Source organism: Phalacrocorax carbo, chromosome 6 (genome assembly GCF_963921805.1).
Source record: "Phalacrocorax carbo chromosome 6, bPhaCar2.1, whole genome shotgun sequence".
In the NCBI taxonomy this organism is placed as follows: domain Eukaryota; kingdom Metazoa; phylum Chordata; class Aves; order Suliformes; family Phalacrocoracidae; genus Phalacrocorax; species Phalacrocorax carbo.
This window is the reverse complement of record NC_087518.1, coordinates 53,002,597-53,023,649: the sequence shown is the minus strand read 5'-3', so window position 1 is coordinate 53,023,649 and position 21,053 is coordinate 53,002,597. Positions and strand designations below refer to the sequence as shown.

At 36.0% G+C, this 21,053-nt stretch overlaps 1 protein-coding gene across 4 annotated transcripts in view; it reads left to right on the top strand.

The window, feature by feature from the left end:
- The window catches only part of ZZZ3 (zinc finger ZZ-type containing 3), a 60,769-nt gene that overhangs the window by 28,062 nt on the left and 11,654 nt on the right, over window positions 1-21,053 (top strand). For 3 of the 4 annotated variants that reach the window (XM_064455328.1, XM_064455329.1, XM_064455331.1), the window contains exons 3-9: window positions 790-2,351; window positions 14,874-15,012; window positions 16,400-16,547; window positions 16,630-16,748; window positions 17,055-17,126; window positions 17,302-17,403; window positions 20,011-20,106. In XM_064455328.1, coding sequence (XP_064311398.1) covers window positions 841-2,351; window positions 14,874-15,012; window positions 16,400-16,547; window positions 16,630-16,748; window positions 17,055-17,126; window positions 17,302-17,403; window positions 20,011-20,106 — 2,187 coding nt within the window. In that variant the 5' untranslated portion in view covers window positions 790-840. The remainder of the gene's footprint in view (window positions 1-789; window positions 2,352-14,873; window positions 15,013-16,399; window positions 16,548-16,629; window positions 16,749-17,054; window positions 17,127-17,301; window positions 17,404-20,010; window positions 20,107-21,053) is intronic. The other variant, XM_064455330.1, reaches the window with a different exon arrangement.

Genomic DNA, 21,053 nt, shown 5'->3' with positions numbered 1-21,053 from the left:
GTTGCCCAGAAAAGTTGTGGAATATCTGTACTTGGAGTTTTTCAAGACTCAGCTGGACAATGCCCTGTGTAACTAAATCTGAATTTAGTCTTGATGTTCATCTGAGCAGGAGGTTGGACTAGACTGGCTCCCGAAGTCCTTTCCAGCTTGAATGATTTTATGATTTTGATTCAGGCATTTTCTTTTAGTTCATTTTTACTATTAGTGACTGTAACTATTTTTTACTGGTGTGATTTTTTTTTTAATCCCCTGTTAAATTAGACTTGCAATTCTGTGTTGTTACTTACAAGTGATGTGGTTTTGTTCTAAGCAACAGGTGAGCAAGCAAATACAATTTTAATAGTTTCCTTTTTAGTATGTAAAGCTACGTAACTGGAATCTGTTATGTTAACAATGTGATTTGATACCTCTTATTTGACCAGACAAAAGTAAATAATAATACCCATACGTTAGATCATATGTACAGTATGTAAAAATAGTACATTTTAGTAATGGAGCCTAACTGGAACATTCCAGCCTTACATAAGGCATAAATATGGACAACATTCACACACAAGTACTAAAGCCAGAACGACCACAAATATCAAGTCAGCTCCTTTGTAGCTTAGATGGAAGACTTTTTTAATGCCCTGAGGAAATGCCACAGAAAGAAGTGGTATTAATACATTGAATAGGCCCATTCAGTTTTACATTAGATATAAATGTGACAGTATGTTCTTCAGAGTTGTTATGTCTGTAGGTGTCTTTTAAAGTATTTTTTCTGACTGTTTTGTTCACATTTTTTCAAAGGTTTCCCAATGAGTGGATCATGATGAACATACTTTAGGGACTTGCCATAGTATGGCTGCTTCTCGATCTACTCGTGTTACAAGATCTACAGTGGGTTTAAATGGTTTGGATGAAAACTTTTGTGGTAGAACCTTAAGAAACCGTAGTATTGCTCATCCAGAAGAGGTTTCACCCCATCCTCAAATACGGTCAAGGTCACCAAAGAAGAGACCAGAGTCTGTGCAAACTCAGAAGGGAAGTAACGGTGGAAGAACTACTGATTTGAAACAACAAAGTGCTCGGGAGTCATGGGTGAGCCCTAGAAAGAGAGGGCTGTCTACTTCAGAGAAAGATAATGTTGATAAACAAACTGTGGAAAATTGTGAAAAAAAGCAAGCAGAACCTGTTTCACCAGTTTTGAAAAGAATTAAGCGCTGTCTACGTTCAGAGGTACCCAACAGTTCAGAAGAAGACTTGCCTACTAAACCAGAAAAGGAGTCATTGGAGCATAAAAGCTTAGTGTCGGACAATGATGCAGTCTCCACAGGGACTAAACGCGCTTGTCGATGTCTTATATTGGATGATTGTGACAAAAGGGAAGTTAAAAAGGTGAATGTCTGTGCAGAAGGATTTAATAATTCTGCAATAGTTGACGAGATTGCAAGTTATCAGACTGTCAACGGCGTTGGTGAGAGAGACTCAAATTCTCTTAACTGTGATGACTGTCAGCTTGATGGGAACACTAAGCAAAACAGTGCTGGTTCCTGTATGCCCAAGGACAAAACCGTAGCAGAAAATGGAAATTCATTTGCCCATTCTTCGTTGTTGCTTAATAGCAGCAAGGAGGACAGTGTTGTAGACCATTATGTGCCTTGCACAAACTCTCAAGAACAGGTAAAGTTAGAGGACCACAAAATAATAAATGACTGCTTGCCTGAGGAGCATGCTAATCAGGCAGATGAGCCAGCTACAGGGTCCTTTTCTGAAATCCAGTCATCTTTGTTAAGGGATTCGGAGGAGGAGGTAGATGTTGTAGGAGATAGTAGTGCCTCTAAGGAACAGTGTGCTGAAAACACCAATAGCAACCCGAATACTCATCATGACAGTGCATCAATCTCAGGTGAACCTGAACCACATTCTTCAGTGCTGGACTGTGTATCAGCTCAAATGACATCTATGTCGGAACTTCAAGAACACAGATATACATTGAGAACTTCACCACGAAGGGCTGCCCCTGTCAGAAGTAGCCCTACTAAAAATAACTCTCCTTGTAGAGAAAACGGACAGGTTGAGGAAAATAATCTTAGTCCCACTGAAAAGAATGTACCTGTAGGTATTAATAATATCAATGGATCTCCCCAAAAGTCTGAAGAAGTTAAACAGAATGAAAAAGAGAGAAATTGTAATACGGGAGATCATGGGAGTGATGGACTAAGAAAGCCACTATCTGAGGCTAGGCTTGTTGCTGGGTATGTACCGTCTGCCAAAGAGAGTGCCAGCATCCACACTGCGGAGGATGATGAGGAAGAGCCTGATGTGTATTACTTTGAATCAGATCATGTGGCATTGAAACACAACAAAGAGTATGTGTAACTATGGTAACCATGAATTCTGCTTTTGTTTCTTACCAAAAATATATAAATTAATACATATTTAAAGTATTTTCACAAAAATTTAAGGGCTTTATAATTTTCATACTCTTCGGTCTTCATTTTTCTTCCTTGTTTCTATCCCAAACAAAATTAAACTCTATTTAATATGCAGTATGGTACAGCAATGTGGTTTATACATTTCTAGCAATATGAATTCTTTAGCCAGAAATTGTTGTGGTTTTGTTTTTTGTTTTCGTTATTTTTTTAAACACATCTGTTATCACTTTTCTCTAACAAACTAGCTGGAAACAAATTAAGAGGAATTATAACTCTTAATTAGAGTTCAGTTATTTATCAGCATATCCAATAGGCACAGCACATACGGCATATGGAATTATTCTGTTGTACATAGAATTTAAGGGTAGATACGTATTTTCAGAGTGTCATGGGAAAGACTTATCTTCCTTAACACAATAATGATAAATTGATTAAGTTCAGCGATTGGAGAACTTTCTCCAGAGTAAATTATGTCTATATTGCTGTTTTTATTCATTAAATATAAATATATATGTTCTAATTATTATTAGAAAAGAGCACTATTTTTTTTTTTTATATTAACCATCTGAATGTTTGTGAGTAGAACTGTGGTAACTACATTTGTGGTAACTGTGAATGAGATTCCTGAAAAAAAAGGGCAATTTTCTCAGTAAAGGAAGTTTACATGGAGAAAGTTTGTCTTCACATGACAGATTGGGCCACAGTTTTTGTTGCACAGCCTTTGTAATGCTGTTTTAATTTCTATGTTTTGCTGTTCAGTAGATGTTTGACTGGGTTTTTAGCAGAAGTTTGGGTTTTTTGGTATTGGAGCTGCATTTTTATAATGAAATTTTGTTCAATGTTAGTTATGAATACATTAATCAGAGAAAATGGTGAATTAGAGCATGTTTCAGACAAACTATGATTTCAAAACATCAGTAATTCAGCCATCAGCCCAAAGTGTATGGTCACTTTTTCTGGTAGATAGAGAGAAGATTGCTGTTTCCTAAGTCATAAATGGAAAAAATGGACAGTTGGTTTTTTGGATGTTTTTGTATCTGTAGGATGCCTGTACTAATTATGTTAGTGCAAAGATACGTTAGTCACGTCTCTTTTTTATTTTTTATATTTATTAGGGAAAGTTATAAAGATCAGATTAGATTTGTAGAGGTAGCCTCAATTTTTACTTCTTTCAAATTAAACATGTCCGAAATGCAGTTTTTAAAAATCAAAACATGCAATTGAATCTAAATATTGTAAAAATAAAAGTATTTTTTTTCTATACTTATAATTAAACACAGATGTAAATTGTTCTTGAAAAATTTCAGGAACATGCCCTAGTGTTAGCTTTTGAATATACACAGTTGCTCTGAAGATACGACTAGTAGTTGTTCGGATTGGCAGCTTGTTAGTGGGACCTTATTGGGGAGCTTTTGAAATTGCAGCTAGGACTAACTTGCTGCCTGAATGCAGAATTCCAAAAGAAACTGCTGTTATTCTTATCCTATCTTATATTTTACTGATTTTTGGTGGCAAAAAAGGTTAAAGCTAGAATTCTCGGTCAAGAAAGAATAATTCCTACTTTTCAGAAGGGAACCATGCTACTGAAGGCAGTGTTAGCTGGGTTTTTTTTCCCTTTTAAAAAATGTTGATATAATTGGAAAGTTATGGGCAGTCTTTTTTTTTTTGTTGTTGTTGTTCTTTATATTTGCAAGAAAATAAATCTGGTATTCTGATGGTTCCTCATGATAAGATCCTTCTAAAGAACCTAAGTCTGTATTTTGATGTTTGAGTGTAGTTTCCTTTATCCAGAACTTAATAGTTCAAGAGTTAATTAAATGCAGTGCACATCCTTTTTCAAATTTTACAGTTCTTGATAGTGCCTTAATTATACTTTCGTTTAATCTCATTCGGTGCTTCTTTTCTAAAATGTAAAACTCAAAAAAAAAAAAAAAAAAAAAAAAAAAAAAGCTTTAGCAGAAATGTTTTCCCTGATTAGTCAGATGCAAAGAATTCCAGGGTTCCCATGCTGTCAGATAAAGGCTGTTCACTTTGCCTGATATATTTCTGGCTATGCGAAGTACGCTGGTCTTCTGTGTTTCAATTCTCCAAATAGTACACAGCTTTGGTTTTCTGTCTGCCATCAGTTTGTGGTTAAACCTGTCTTTATGGACGATTTTTTCTCTGGTTTATATTTCTATTCTCTTTTAAAAGCAAATTCAGAGAGGCATTAGTATCTTGACTAGGTTGAGGAGGCAGACTCCTCCAAGGAGGCATTAATATCATTCTCTGGATGTTCCACAGCGGGGGAAAAAAAAGATGTATTCCTGTGTTGTAGAAGCAGTTTGATATGTCTATAAACTTACATTATTTCTTGTTATATTACGTAGCTTGATGACATATACATTCATACAGCTGATTTTCACTCTCCAAGAAATGATTGTAACACTGATAAAATATGAACATACTGAAACCTTCAGCAGCTTTTGATAAGACTTGCTATTACAAAATCAACGAAATGTATATTCTGGTATTTTTGTGTGACTTTTGTTGCGTTTTGAATGTTGTCATGTTTAAACAACATTCATATATTAATATTTCTGGGAAAACTGGATGATACAATAGGAAAAACAATCATCACAGAAAGCAAATTGTGGAATATTATTATTCAGAGAGAAGGCTGAAATGATAGACTTTCTGCAGTCTCTTTAATAAAATAGGTCCCTCATACAAAGACAGGTCGGAGGTCTCTGAACAGAAATTTTATCGCAACATAGACAGTCCTGTAGATAATAGCAGACTGATCTAGGGGGTTGTATAATTGTGAAGTATTGTTAATGTTAATTTTTCTGTTACTACACAAATAATTTGAATTTTTGAGTATTATGGTGCCTCTCAGAAAAATATGTTTTGATGCATATTTGAGAATTTTGCTTACATGTTCTAGCTCTAGAGTGGTGTGGTATACTGTGATATTTTTCTTACGCTACCTATTAATGTAATACTTAAACATAGGGAGAATTGGTACTTTTTTCAGAGAGTCGTTTCTACTGTCCAGTAGATTGGTCTGTATTCTTAGTAAGTAACCAAGAATGAATTCGGCTTTAAGTAAAAATCTTATTTCATGCCAAAAGTTGAATGCTGCAGCTAGTTCATCTGCAAAATAGAAATATAACAAAAATCAATTACAAAGTTCTAATAGGCATTTCTGATCAACTGCAGTTTGGTATTGCGCATAATTGTGTTATTAAAACATATTGTGATAGTGCAGTGAGCATACAACCACATTTATTAATGAAATCCTCATCATATTTTACACCAGATTAAAATATTAAATGTTTTGAGACTTTTTTTACTGCCAGCATTATTGCTTGATAAGGTTTTGTAAGATTATTTCTATTTATAAGTACTTACCAATGGAAGACTTATAAGTGACGCAAAATTATTGCGGGACTAAAGATTAGTTAAGAGTATTTCTGTAATGATAGAATCATGTTTTATAGTTCTATAAACTATCCAATAAACACTAAATAATAGAGTTCTTAATTTGCAGTTTGCAAGACAGAGTGCCTTGGGCATGTGCTGCATCTCTCTAGTAATAGGCTTACTCTAGGAGCCATTGAATGTCAAGTACATTTGTCAAATTTGTTATTCTTTCTCTGAACATAGTTACCGTGCAGTCAACCACAGCATCATCCTAGTGAACAGCACTATCACAGTGCAGTCCTCATTTAAATAATGCATCCTGTGGAAAACAAAGCTTGATTTCTTTTGGATCGTTTCCTTGAATCATCTTCTCTCCTGATTTGCCGGATACCTGTTTTTCTTTTTCTGCCTGTGCTCTCACTGCCAAGAGTCCTCTTGCAGCACCCTGTCCTGCAAGAGGGAGTGTGAGCTTTCTAGTGCAGAGCTGCTTCCCTGCTGGCTGGCTTGGTGCTATGTGTGGGAGGGTGTGCTGATGGATTGACCAGAGAACATGAAGATAACAGTGGAATTCTGCTTGCCTTTCTCCTGTGGCAACAGTAGTTATGGTCTCTCCACCTTCCCAAACTGCCAGTTCTGAGAGAATGTACAGGAACTTGTCTTTCAAACTTCTTTGATCAACGTGGATCAAAATTCTTGGGGGGAAAATGCACAAATTAAAAAAGAAATAAACACAAACTTACTATTTTAATACAGGAAAAGGCAGAAACCTATTTTCCCCCCTGTTCATTTCGAAATGAACCATTTCTAAGGATCCTCACTAGTAAAATCATCTGAACTGGGAAGTTAAGTATTAGCAAATAATAAAAATGGTTTTGAGGTGTAGGAAATATCAGCTGAAAAAAATCAGTTGCCATAGGCAGTTCATGGTCCTGATTTAAAAAAAGAGAGACAAAACCAAGGAAAGATGGGGTAGTCACGTATTCACCTGGCACAGCTGTGTGGAGAGTGAGGCTCTGGCTGTGGTTTTGCCTATGCACACAAGGGGCACTTAACAAAAGCAGAAGTGGCAAAGTGTAGTTATACCAGTTGTCTCACCAGACATACATTACATTGGTATAAGGAATAAATTATATTAACATAATTGCCCACTTGGCAGGGATGTACAAGTATTTCACTAAAATATTAGAAAGCATAATGATGGCACCAAGAAAACAAGAACATAGTGACTGGCATGTGCTGTGAGACTGCGAGTATATTTTCAATTTTAACTAACCTAGCTTGAATTGGTAACTCCATTACCACTCTTAATTATTTGTTCTGGTCTTATGTGAATTTTTGACAGCATCTCCATCATGAACTACAAAACTGGCTGTCAGTATCTTTTCAGAAAGGAATTGTGCAAGCAGTACATATTAATGCTTGTTTTAGTCTCGGCACGAAGTTCACTTCAAGATGGGTGTTTCTTTGCTACTAGAAAGCACTTTTATGCTATTTTGAGAGGAGGAAAGATCCTACTTTTTGGCTTCCTTTAAATTTTGTTCTTGGTAGAAATAACTGGTTAATTTTTAATTTTTTTGTTACTGCACATCATTATTTTGCTTTGCGTAGTTGAAGGTGAAGATGTGCTGTGTTTTGTACAACAGCCTTTGCAAGTTTTATGCTTCATAAGCCAAGGACCAACCGTGTGTGACCGTGGTTCGTTATCATAGTGCATACTAATAAAAATATACCTTTACCTCATTTTCTTCCTTATTTCTAACTTCTTTTCCCATTCTTTACGCAAAAAAAGATTGAGTGAATAATTCTTTGTGTTGCTGTTAGAACATTCAGCTTCTCATGATTGCATATCATGTTCTTGTCATTCAGTTGTAGTCTTCAGGCATTGCTGTAACAGAATACTTGAGGGAATATGTTAATTTTTTTCTGTGGGAGGAGTATGCACCTTAATAATTGGGGTGTGTGTTTCTTGGGTTATAGTGAAACCTGCATAAACCAAGGTGGAGTGAGTTGAAGGAGTTCAGTAATCTGTGGCCAACTTGGTCAGATTGCTTTGTTCAGAGGATTTCTGTACAGTTGGGTCAGTTTCACGGTAACATGGGTTGCTCCTATTTTGCCTCTGGAAGAAAACCCTTCTGAATGGTTGCTTTCCCCACCATCTTTTTAGAGAGAACATCTACGTGAAGCTACTGGACGAATCTGTGTGGTATCTTCTCTCAGTAAAGGAACTGGGACCGTTCTCATTTGAGATGATGAAAAGGGAGGAGAAAGGGTTGGGGGTGTGCTGTCAGTCTTCCTTTCTTGTGCCCGTTGTGAGAAAAACAATTTCACTGCTATTTCCCCATGTCATTCCAAGCCTTGAAAATAGAGGAACGACAGGGACCTGCATCTTCTTCCCTACTAAATGTCACTGTCCTGCAGGCAAATGCTTTTGAAAATGCTGTTAAAGGAAGGTCAACAAAAGGCCGTATTAAAATGTGTTAACTGGGGGAGGACTGATGGATGGTGTGTTAACTTCTCGAGTTGACAAGACTGAAACAAGTTACAAGTTTGTTCAGAGGCAAAGAGACCCAATTGCTACTAAAATTTTTGATCACTTGCTGGGAATGTGGATATTTGACAAAGGTGCTTTTGTGCAGCTAATATTAGCTCCTGCTGAGTGTGGTGGACAGCTCTGGACAAGAATAAAGCCTATAGAAATATATGAGTGGGCATTCTGTTCCTGGGCAGAGTTAAGAAAGAAAGTGGCATCACAGTTTCATAACCAATAAAATACTCTTTATAGATAAATATGATTATAATAAAATAATAGTTGCTAATGCTTGAAATAAAAAGTCTGTAGCCGTGAAACTTAGAAGAAAGGTGAGATTAGAGTCTCTTGCATCCAGACAAAGACTGCGGTAGGGTTTTCTGTGTAGGTTTAGGGTTTGTCTTTTTTTTTTTTTTTTTTTCCAAATTTCCTTTAAAAGCATGTGCCTTTTTGGCTTAGTTCTATTTTGTTTTAAATAGGTGTGTATTATAGCCTGAGGCTGGCTATTCAGAAATTGTAGTTTTTGTTCTGTTACTGGCCCAGTAGACTTGGAGAAACCACTTTATGTATACTTTAGTTTTCATGTATAAAATGGAGATGCAGTTTAATTATTTACTTATCTCAGAAGTTTTTTACAAGGTCTGAAGTACGAATATTAAATATGGATAGAGAAAATACAGTAAATTACATGTAAAGAGGTTAAGCTAGAGTGGAAAACAATTTCATAATGAGTTGCAGAATTGGCTATAAGTAGATTACCTTGGTCATAGTATCTAAGCATTAGGTAAGGAAAAACCTACCATGTGCTGCTTTCTTCAGGCAAAAAGGGCTTTTATAAGTTCTGCCCTTAATTGATGATGCCCTTAAACTCTTTTCTAAGTTTCTGAAGGGAAATCAGAGAAGGGCCACTCTTAATCAGTCTCTTCTGCTTCCTCGTTGCTGTTGTGCGTGTTCTACAGGTCTAGTATTGAATCCCAGCGCTCTTCCCTAGTGCAGTAACAGATTTTTTAAAATCTCAGATGTGCATCAGAATAATTTGTGAAAAACTCTACAGTGTCAAAATTACTGTATTGTGACACTGGCAAAGATTTCGGGCCAAGCTTAAAAGCTTGGGAGCATTATCTGATATTTCTGAACTGAAATAAACTCCAAACAGAATAAAACATTTATTTGAAATGAGAAGATTCTGTTTGATCTGGCTTAAAGATTTCTCCAGTAAGTCAATCTCTTACTGCCTGGGGTTTCCCTTTTCCTACAGTAATTTGCAGTCTTACAATAAACATATTTAATATCCAATACTTTCTTAGCTTAGGATCTAATAAGGGATTTTTTCCTGAATTGCTGTTGGTAGACCAAAATCCAGAGCAATAAATGATTAGGTATAGGAAAGCAGGTTTTAATCTGTACTTTGCTAGAATGCCAGTAGATGGCATTAAAACAAAGACTTGCTCGAATCCTAATTACTGATACCTATCGCTCTTGGAAGTACAAAAACCAAGTTTGTTTTAAGGTAGATATTTTTTCTACATATATTTTAGACATGTTTTGTTACGAGAAGTGTATCATACCCACAAGAAATAATCGATATTTCTCATATAAAATTTAAATTGTGGCACATACATTTTTACCGTATAACCGCCCAAATTAATGTTGCTATACTTTTTATTATATTGTGAACTACATTCGCACAACTGTAGAAGTATAGTTCGTTTCGGGAGTGGAAAGTGATGACCACCAGCTGCACGGCATTTTATCAGTCAAGAGCGGATAAGTCACTTCTTTTTTTATTAGGGATCAAAGTACATGTCTTTGCAAGGTACTAAGTGGTGATTGTGAGGCAAGTATAGTTGACAACATCACTTTTTTTTTTTTATTTCAAGTTATTTCTGTGAGCATCCAGACAGTAAATTACAGGGAACTCTGATTTTATTATATACATTACAAATAAGTTTGTGATACAGTTTTCCACTGTTAGTGTCACCTTTGTTACCTGCGAGCTTTATAAAACTATTCTATGTATTGTCAACTTTTTAAAAAATACTGAATAGAGTTGCATTAGTGATCTAACTATGATAAATATTTAAACAAGGGAAAAATTATTGAGGTAACAATGCAAGTGTCTTAAATCCGTATATGGTTCATGCTAAAAGCAAGTAATGAACATTTAGCTATGTGTCTGTAAGAGTGTCTGAATACTGTGGGAAACTTTGAGGTGATCAAAGTTGCATGAGTTTATATATATAAGTAAATGTGAGAAGGTTCATTATGTCATTACTTCAGAGGTCATTATCTAAGGTTGAAAAAGACGAAATAAGGACTAAACTTGGGACTGGCAAGGACTTCCTTCCATTTCTTTTCATTTGAGGGGAGAGTAGAAATAATACTGCTGTTTCTGAGTCTCTAGTTTAAAAGGTGAGAAAACGTGTTATAATTATGGGGGATTATTACATAAGGAGGGTCCAAGAAATAGTGCACAGCAGTATTTTGTGATACCTCTTGCTAATTTCAAGTTTGTGTGTACATCTACTTTGCATAAAGATACTTAAGATGGAATTTCTTTTTTATGGATAAGACCAGTGGCAGAAAATTTCCTCATATGTTCTTAAATGTTTGGGCATTAAAACTTTGTAGGAGGCTTGTTTTTAGAGGAGGCTTGGCATTTTTGTGGTGTTTGGTGAACATTACCAACAGCCACTTTTATATCTGCCCCTGACATTGTCCAACAGGAAAAAACTGATGCTTGACATTTATTTAATACAAGTTAACTGAAAAGCTCTTTTATTTATTTTATTTCATCCGCTGATCTGAGTTAGCTACCTAAAAGTTAAAATCTTCATTTCTGAAATAGCAGTTTCTCACATCACTCATTCACGTAAGGCTTAAAGTACAGTGCCTTCTTCTCTTGAAGGGAAAAGAAATCTTCAGAAGCCACAGGGGGACTAGCCTCCCTGACTGAATGACTCTTATTGTAATATTTAAATAAATTTATTTTGAAATGCTGAGTGGTGTTGCCTCTTATACAGGTTAGCGTTAAGTCATTTAGTATAAAAGTTAAGAGTAAACTTAAGAAACTTGCTATTCTTAAGGCAGATAGAGTCCAAATACATTTAATGCTTTCTAAAGCTTGTGGTTAGTTCCTGATGCAAAGAAAACAAAATCAGTGATGTAACTCTTGGTACTTAGATCTGGAAATGTAAACAGTGGTATCACAGGATGGAAAGAATGGGGGGGGGGGAAGCATCTTGAAAGTAGATGTCAGAAAACTGGATCAAAATGGAAATGGGTCTCATTAAGGTACTAGCTATGCTATTTTCAACCCTTACTGCAGACAAGAGAGGAGGCTGCTCTATGTCCCTAATCATTATTAGAACAAGGTTCATGGAAATGAATAGTGTAATAAATAATTGCTTATGGCAGGAATTCCAGAAATATGGCTCTGCTATATGATAATTATTTTATGAAGCAACCCAAAAGAGTGAAGTAGTTATCACTGCAGCAGAACAACTGAATCAGCAGGAATCCCTGCTGATCAGTATCAGTCTTTAAGAAGTGGCTTTTCTTTTTTAAGTCTTGGTCAAAAATATTGGTTAAAGTGTCACGTTGGAATTTAAAAGGATGTGCAGTGGTTTGGAGAGAATGCAGTACTGCGGCAAATCTGAAGTACCTGAATAGAGAATATGCAAACTGTGTCTTTCAGGATTAGTATTTTCAGTTTTTTCTTGGCAGTGTAAGACCCTAAAGTGCACATTTTCATGTATTTCAATACTTCTGATATTTCCTTGATAAAATTGCACTCTTACTCCTGGGCTTCAGAATATATTCATTCATAAAACTGAATACGGAAGTTAAATAGCTCCAACTTAATACATTTCTGTAGTGGAGGTACAAAAAAGTGCCAGGAAATCTTTCTGTCTGAACAGTTTGCTCAAAATGCCCCTTTTTTCTCTTGAATTATTTCATTATAATAGTGCCATATAGCCACAGATCAACATCCCATGACATGGTTTTGAATGTTCCTGACATTCTTGTAATGTTTTACATATTTCCATGAAGACCAGAGGTATTGCTTCTGAACCATTTTTCTTCAAGTCTGTATTATCTCACTGAGGTCACATGTATGTTTTAACGAGGGAAGTAACTGGAGTTCAATATTCTCTTTTTGTTTGTTATTTCTCCCCAAATGTAATTTCTTCTCTTTCCGTTCAGACTTAATTATTTAAGCCCACCTCATTAAGATGATGTCTTCCCACACTTTGTGTTTTATGTGTATCGTAAAACTGTTAAATTAGCGCTTAATCTAAATCACCAACATCTGGTCTGGTTGCTTTTTTCTTCTATGTATGCAAATGTTTTAAATGAAATTATTATTTTCGTTCAGCTTAATTTGGAAAAGAATGTACTTAAATACAATTTGATTAAATGAGGTAAAATGGCTCAAGAAAAGAAAGGCAGGTATTTATTTAACATCTTAGATGCAAATTTTTGTGTGTGCTGCTGAGCCTCTGTTACCGTGACTAGAGTTAAGTACAGAGTCTTGTATAGAAGTTTTGGCGCCTGCTGATAGAAAAAGGCTTCCTGTTGTCCAGGTTAAATCATCTCCCCATATATAATTAAGCTCTTGTGTGTTCTTACATCTGTATCTGCATCACACACCTTAGCAGCCTGTCTACGTTTTGTTTCTCTGGAGCGTGCAAGGCAGGCTACTGCATCAGCAGTGTTGTCAGTCCACTTGAGCACAGACAGAGGCTGCCCAGCGCAAACCTAGGCAGTAATCAGGTGCTATTTGTAAAATCTAAGTAAAGATCGTAATTCTACATATGACTGTTCCTGTAAGCCTGTAACAACCTGAATTGTGCTATTGTCTCAGGCCAGTTTTCATATGCCTTCACTACTTTTTAAAGTTACTTCTGAAGTTGTTTTTTTGCCTATTCAAGAATAGCCCCATTAATTATCTTGCTTTATGCGAAGTTACTTCGTTTGGAAGAAATTGGAGCGCTTTCCCAATAGTGAAAATATTCCACTACAGTTCCAATAGTAATAGCCTATATAACAAGCATTTTAGGTCTTAGTTGCCTATAAACCTTGAAGATGTGCAGGCAATTTAAATAATAATAAATTCATAACAGAATTACATCCTACTGTTTTTAAATAAGCTCTCGATATTTTAGTTTCAGATTTCAGTACATGTGGCTATATTTTGTTTTCAAATATTACATTGGAGTGGAAAGAAAATTACCCTTTTTCATGAGGAGGCAGCAATTTAATGTCTAGGTGGAAACTTAAATATTTGATGGTCCAAAGCCTGTATTTTGCCTTGAGGCTGTTTACTTCCCCCTGCTTAAAGCCTTACCCACTTACCAGTGCAGTCAGTTGAAAAACTTGCATTAGTTCAGTAACCTCTGGATCTTTTCAGTAATACATATGGAATTCATCGTGTTAGGCTTGTCTTTGTTTTAGCAATGAGAGAATAGAAAGAAAATTTACTGAAGTAGCATAGTAGTGAACAGGTCTTACCTGATTTTAGTATACATTAAGGTTGCATTTTGCACTGAACTAAAATACAGTTGTAGTATTAAATGTCAGAAAACATTTTCAAGAAAAAAGTTAAGTTGATACAAAATAATTTGCAACAACGGGCCGTGAGTAACTACATGATTCAGAAAGTGGCCAACCGTAACTGTAAAGCTAATAAAAGGTGTTAAATGTCATTACCTCTTTTTTAAAGGCCGTGTTAGAATATTGTATGATTTCCTGACTCTGAGTTAGCTTTATAGAAAACGTTTTGGGAAGCATATGTCATTGGCTACAGGTATGTAGCCACCTCAGTGACTCTCAAATATATCTGTTAAATAGAAAACCAAAATTGTGTGTGCATCTGGGATGGCAGGTTTGAGGGAATGCTGACATTTTCATTCAGCTTCTCTATTCTTTGAGGAATAACTTTTGTATGTATTTATTTTGAAAAATACTTACTCCTTGGTTTATCATTACATTTCATAAATGATTCTTGTATTCTGCTCAAAGGTGAGATTTCTATGAAATGTTTAGATACAGTTTCTAACTCATTCCTGTCCAACCTGTGGGTGGCTGAGCGAAATGTTAAAATTCTGTGGTAGTCATTTGTACTGGGGTAGAAGAAAGCTAATTTTGAAGTGGAAGAGAAATTAGGTCATTTTCTTTGTGTTTAAGTTTGTAAGCAAAGCGTGTTGGTCATAGCTACTGAGAATGTGAGTAACTTGTCCCCGATACCATATTTTTTTAGCTAGTATAGAATTTACATTTAAAGGAAATCACTGGGGATTTTAAATACATATTTTTAAAACGTGTTTATAGAAGCTCATCTACTACTTAAAATAGATCTGATAAATTTTTAATGTAATTAAGTAAAATGTCTATGAACTGTTTCGGATAAGCTATGAAATCTTGTAGATAGATACTAGTAGATAATCACGGCTAGTATTTAGATTGGGGGGTTGTCACTTTTAAAGACAAATTTAGTGAGATGTTTTCCTTTGTCTCTGTAGTTATCAGAGACTGTTACAGACGATTGCTGTACTCGAGGCTCAACGTACTCAAGCAGTTCAAGACCTTGAAAGTTTAGGCAGACACCAGAGAGAAGCACTGAAAGATCCTATTGGATTTGTGGAAAGACTCCAGAAGAAGGTATTTCAATGGGCTTTTCTTAAGACTTACTCGGAATTTTTTTAATAACTAGTAATTCATCATCTGTAGAAATCAGAGAATTCTATATATATTTGAGTAAACATGGAGTTTAAAATCCTTTCTCTGCTGAGCAAAAATGGCCCTTTGCTTATTAAATCCCTAAGACCTAGTCTTCAATGGTTTTACTAGATATGCTTTCTTTTTTTTTTTTTGGTATGTAGAAATATTACCTTTACATTTCTAATTCTAATGTAGGCATCTTAAGACAACCTGAAATCTACAGGTGGCCAGAAGTACTTCACAGTAAGGCATCAGATCAAGAATTCATAAATTTTCTCATCAGAGAAATTAAGAGTTGTGCTGTGAGTTAATTTGGTAAGGTACTTTTTAAAAGAGCAGGAAATGTAGTTCATAGCCTGAAAATGAACTCTAGAAGACATACCTGAGTTCTGGACAGCATAATGGAATATTGTCTGATGGAGGAGAATTCATTTTGATAAGGAAACATTTTCTTTTCAGGCTTTAAAAAATTACAGTAACAGGGATACTGAAAAAATGTTTACAGCTTGAATACTTTTTTGCTGCCACATCTACCAGTGACAAACATGCCCGACTTTCTAGTCAGGTAGCAACATGTTATATTTCAGCAAAAAATGAAGTAGGTATTTTATGGTGCTCTTTTCCTAGGTTTGTAGACACCTAGGTTTAAGGAAAGGTGTAATTTAAGCCCATTGGTTTCAGTACGTGTCTTTCCATTAAATTTTCAGATGAGTTAATAGCATGCATGATGTAACAGTGTTGCATTTGATAATCGTATTGGGAAACACTAATGCTAGTCAAAAGTATCTGGTGTATTTTTGTCTCCAAACCAAAGGAATGATAAGGTTGACCTTAAAGTGCTGAGCTTTGCAACAGTTGTGTTCTGGGCAGAAGATAGCAAAATCAGTGTGAAATATACATTGATTTCTTTGATGTGAGGAATTTAGGTTTATCAGGTAGTAGAACTCCAAGTCATGTAGTATTCTATGTTAAGAAAGGTACAGATCCTGGGCAGACAGTATGTTCAAACAAAATAAAAGGCAGGTACTGAAGTCAGAAACACATGATTTCAGCTGTGAAATACACACTTTAAAGTGTTATGCTCAATAAGCCACCATTGACCGTGCCGCTGCATATTTTATATGCACTGTTGTGTATTATTCTTGAAAGGTATCTTCTCCTTAAAAAGTGTGTGCTGCTTTGCACTTCGAAAATTCTGATTCTGAATTCTGCTGTTAGCTAAAAAGCAGTGTCAGGTTTTCATAACTTTTCAGGATTCATAGTTTTTGTTTGGATATACAGTGATTGCATTAAATATTGCTTTTCACTTTTCACTATTTTTTTTCAGGTCGATATGGGTCTTCCATACCCTCAGAGAGTTGTTCAGCTCCCTGAGATTGCCTGGGACCAATACACCACTAGTCTTGGAAACTTTGAGAGAGAATTCAAAAACCGAAAACGTAACAGTAGGAGAGTGAAGCTGATTTTTGACAAAGGTAAAAGGGACTTGGGCATATGTTACAAGAAATAAATGACCAGTGTGGAGGTATAATAATTCCTTTTTTGTATTGCTTGCAGTAGGTATACCTGCAAGACCAAAAAGTCCTTTGGATCCCAAGAAGGATGGAGAGTCTATTTCATACTCTGTCTTGCCTTTAAGTGATGGTCCAGAAGGTTCTACAAACAGTCGTCCGCAGGTAGCTGTTCCAAAAGGAAGGGTAAAATTTTACAAAATTTACTTTAGGATTTTTTTTTTCTTTTTTTCATACGAGTATGTGGGTAATCTTAACAATTGCTTCAAATGTTAATGTTGGTGATGACATTTCATTGATGTACTCAAATCAGAGAACTTATTTTAGGTTTAGGCAGATTTTATTTCAAATTTTCTTGAGTTTATTTGGGTTGATTTTGGTTTTACTTAGGTAAGAAAAGGGCTAAAATCAAGTTATCCTAACTGTACTGTTTTTAAACATGATTCCATTTTATATGCTGTATTTGAGCAGATGATAAGAGGACGACTTTGCGATGAGACCAAACCTGAAACTTTTAACCAGCTGTGGACTGTAGAGGAACAGGTAATGGGAAACTTCCATTTTGTAGCTGTGGTAACATACATGAGAATGAAAGTAAATTGTGTAATAATGTTTAAAGCACTTAAAAGGTCAGAGTCACATGTATGTAGATACTCATCTTTTGACAACTCATACCTCTGCTAGGAAAGATGTATTTAATTTTTTCTTTTTGATTTAGAAAAAACTTGAGCAATTGCTTTTGAAGTATCCACCAGAGGAAGTAGAGTCCCGACGGTGGCAGAAGATAGCTGATGAACTGGGAAATAGAACAGCAAAGCAGGTAACAAGTAAAACACTTGCAGAAGTAATCCCTTTCCTTGACTGTTTTTGTTTTGTTTTGGTTTTTTTTTTAAAAGACTTTTAGGAAGGACTGATATGTGTTGAAGAGAAACCTGGATACGATCTCTTAAGACATTTAATTCTGATTTGAGGTTTTTTCTGTCTAAAAAATCCCAAAACCCAACCAAAACAACCAGGGAATTAAAAAAGAGGATTTATTTTTTATAATGTTCATAATTAAAGCCATAAAGCTTATTTTGCTAGAAAAATGATTTGACTGCTTGGGATTGTTTGTGGTGTGGTAGTAGTTATGCCAGTCACTGCATCCTAGCAGTTGATAGAGATTCACAGATTTATTTGTAGATGGCTGCTTTTTTTGAAATAGCAATAAATAAAATCCAGTATCTTTTTAGTAATCACTTTTTCTTAAAAATGTAATAGCAGGCCCTGCATTTCACTAATAGCAGTGCGACTCTTATTCTCAATCTCAAATATAGAATTTTAGAAGTGCCCCAAAGCCTATGACAAAGCTCCCAGACCTAGATGTTGGTTAGATTTTGACAGCATGCATTTAATTCTCTATAGCAAGTACAGTGACACCAGCTGGTCTCCGATTGAGTTACACTGGAGTGCTGAATTTCCTGCACCTCAATACTGTAGAATGGGCAGACATTTTAATGCATGTGGACAGAAGAATTAGTTCTGTACTGGGGCCGAGATCAACAAAAGGACACAGATGTGGAGACACCAAGTGTTTCTGCATCTAACTTACTGGGATTTTTTCCCCTAAAATGACATTTCAGTGATTAACTGCACTTTGCAGTGATTTGTATCTCTCTGGGATTGCCAGGGTGACAATGTACTTCCTCCAAATATTCCACTAATTTTTCAGGATTCTGCACCTGTTCAGGAGTGAAGTCCCACTACACTGGGGGTGCCCGTCATCTTAGGCACTTGCCCATACTATACCCCATACCCTGCCACACATAGCTATCGAGCCTTGGGACAGATCTCTGGATGATATTCTTAAATTGCTTATTAACCATAGACAGAGCCCAAACAGTCTGCCAAAGCAATATCAGCAGATACATCTTAACTACCCAAGGATGTTCAAGATACTGAAAAGTTCTTTTAATGAAAGAGGAAGTGTTATAGAAGATGGTAGCTAAGGTGCCATTCTGTATTTCCTCCATAAAAAACCTCTCAGAGGAGGAGGTATAACTGTGAATTGTATCCTTGAGGTGGTACCCGACACGCAGTAACGGCTTCAATATAAACTTCAAATACCAAATAAAATTCAAGGCCAGTGTTTTAAAAACAACTCTCCCAGGCAAAACATCACTAGTCACTGCAGAGCACAGCAGACCACAAAAACCCAACACCAATCTTTAACAGGCACAGCAAATACAAGAGCATGGTGCAGATCAGATAAACTAATATTGAGAACAGAGTCTATACTGTGACCGGCAACTGTTATTATCTCAACCCTTTGTGCCCCATGTTGCGTGCTAAAAATGACTGTCGTGGTTCAGCCCCAGTCAGCAACTAAGCACCACGCAGCCTCTCGCTCACTCCCCCCACCCCTGTGGGACGGGGGAGAGAATTGGAAAAGCAAAAGCAAAAAAAAACCAAAACTTGTGGGTTGAGATAAGAACAGTTTAATAATTAAAATAATAATAGTAATAATAATATAAAAAGGAAAAGGGAAAAAGAGAAACCCAAAACACAAATGATACAAGTACTCACCACCCGCTGACTGACGCTGCCGGTCCCTGAGCCACAATTGCTGCCTGCCTCCCCCGGCCAGCCCCTTCCAGTTAATGTACTGGGCATGATGTTACATGATATGGAATATCCCTTTGGCCAGTTTGAATCTGCTCTCTTAGCTGTGCCCCCTCCCCTCCCGGCTTCTTGTGCACCCGGCAGAGCACGGGAAGCTGGAAAAGTCCTTGACTAGTACAAGCACTGCCCAGCAACAACCAAAACATCGGTGTGTTATCAACATTATTTTCATACTAAGCCCAAAACAGCACTGTGCCAGCTGCAGTGAAGAAAATTAACTCTATCCCAGCTAAAACCATGACTTTTCTCCATTTTGACCAGAAGTAAAAAATGCTGATGTTCCGTAAAAGTATACTTAAGTATTTCAATGTACAAGATTACCTTATCTCTGATCATACCTGTACTTACAGGTATATTTCTCCATACCTGAAAAAATTAAACTACATGCTTACGTATTAATAAATAAAATTTAGAAGTACTTTATGTATGCTATCTGCATAATTTATCTGTCATTGTTAGGAAAGAATAAATTTAGCTTCAGTAGGTACCAAGCTACTAAAATTTTTTCCTTTCTATTGCAAGTTTTGCGAGACTTCCTGTGTACTTATAAACAAGGGTAGTGTTTTTTTTTTCCCTGAAAGGCACGGAAGAGCCTGGAACTATTACAAATGCAGCATTGCAAGATAGGTAATGATTGGCATAGTTATTACAAAGTAGAAAATGGGGATTTCGAGTGCCTGTTTCAATGTAGCAATGCTGGCAAAACTTTGAAGTGAAGGCCTGTTACATTTCATTTGACATTTAATTGTCACGTTGTTTTTTCTAGGTTGCCAGTAGAGTGCAAAAATATTTTATTAAACTAACTAAAGCTGGTATTCCGGTTCCAGGAAGAACTCCAAACTTATATTTATACTCCAAAAAGGTGAGACAATTTTACAGCAGAAATTCTGTATTTCTGTTTGCATTTACGTGCAAATTTAGTCTAAATCATTAATTTTCAATAGATTTAACCCTTGTTTGGTGCTTTCTTAATAACTAGTTCCACCTTGCATGTATTTCTTACTTAATAAAGTAATCTTTTTCTTTTGCCGTTAGCGCTGTAGAGTGAATTGGGTGTTACTCTAGTTTCACACCAACGTCTGTTCATTACCTCTCTATCAGATAATACTGGGGACATGAAGTGTCAGAAAAGGGAACATAGCAGTCAGATCGCAGGCTGAACTAACAGGGTTGAATGATTGGTCTTGGGGTATTTTTTCCTCATTTGTAAGTTTATTTTAATTGATCTAGAAGAGCATAATGAGAACCCTGTTGGAAGAGGGAAAGGAGCCCTATAATTCATATTATATAGTCGTCTGCTAATTAACGAAAACAAGATTATGTATAACTGAGCATACTGAACTAGCACAAATGTAGGCTTAAGACTGAAACGTCATGCCTTTCTTTGATTTGCAACATACATGACCATTAAAATAGCCATACATGACCATATACATGGCCATTAAAATATGGTGTTTTTCCTGATCTTGGAATGGCTCAGAAGAGAATATGGTCCCGAGAAGTATTCTTAATTTGCAAAAGAAAAGACTCAAGATTTCTCTGCAGACTAGTCATCTATTTTGATTTTAATAATGTGGTATTCTTGGGTATGAATGAGGACCCTAGGCATTTGAAGAGGGCAGTCTCGGGTTTTCTGTGGCTTTTGTTTGCTGGATGTTTTTTTTTGTTACCATTCTGTTTACAAAAGTCCTTTAAAACCTGTTAAAATGGCATTTTGTAGAGTAATATTACTTTTTTGCATCCAGGTGTCCCTTATGTTTTCTGGTTAAGAATAGAGTAAGCTTTAAATTGGTCTTGCAAAAAGACTAA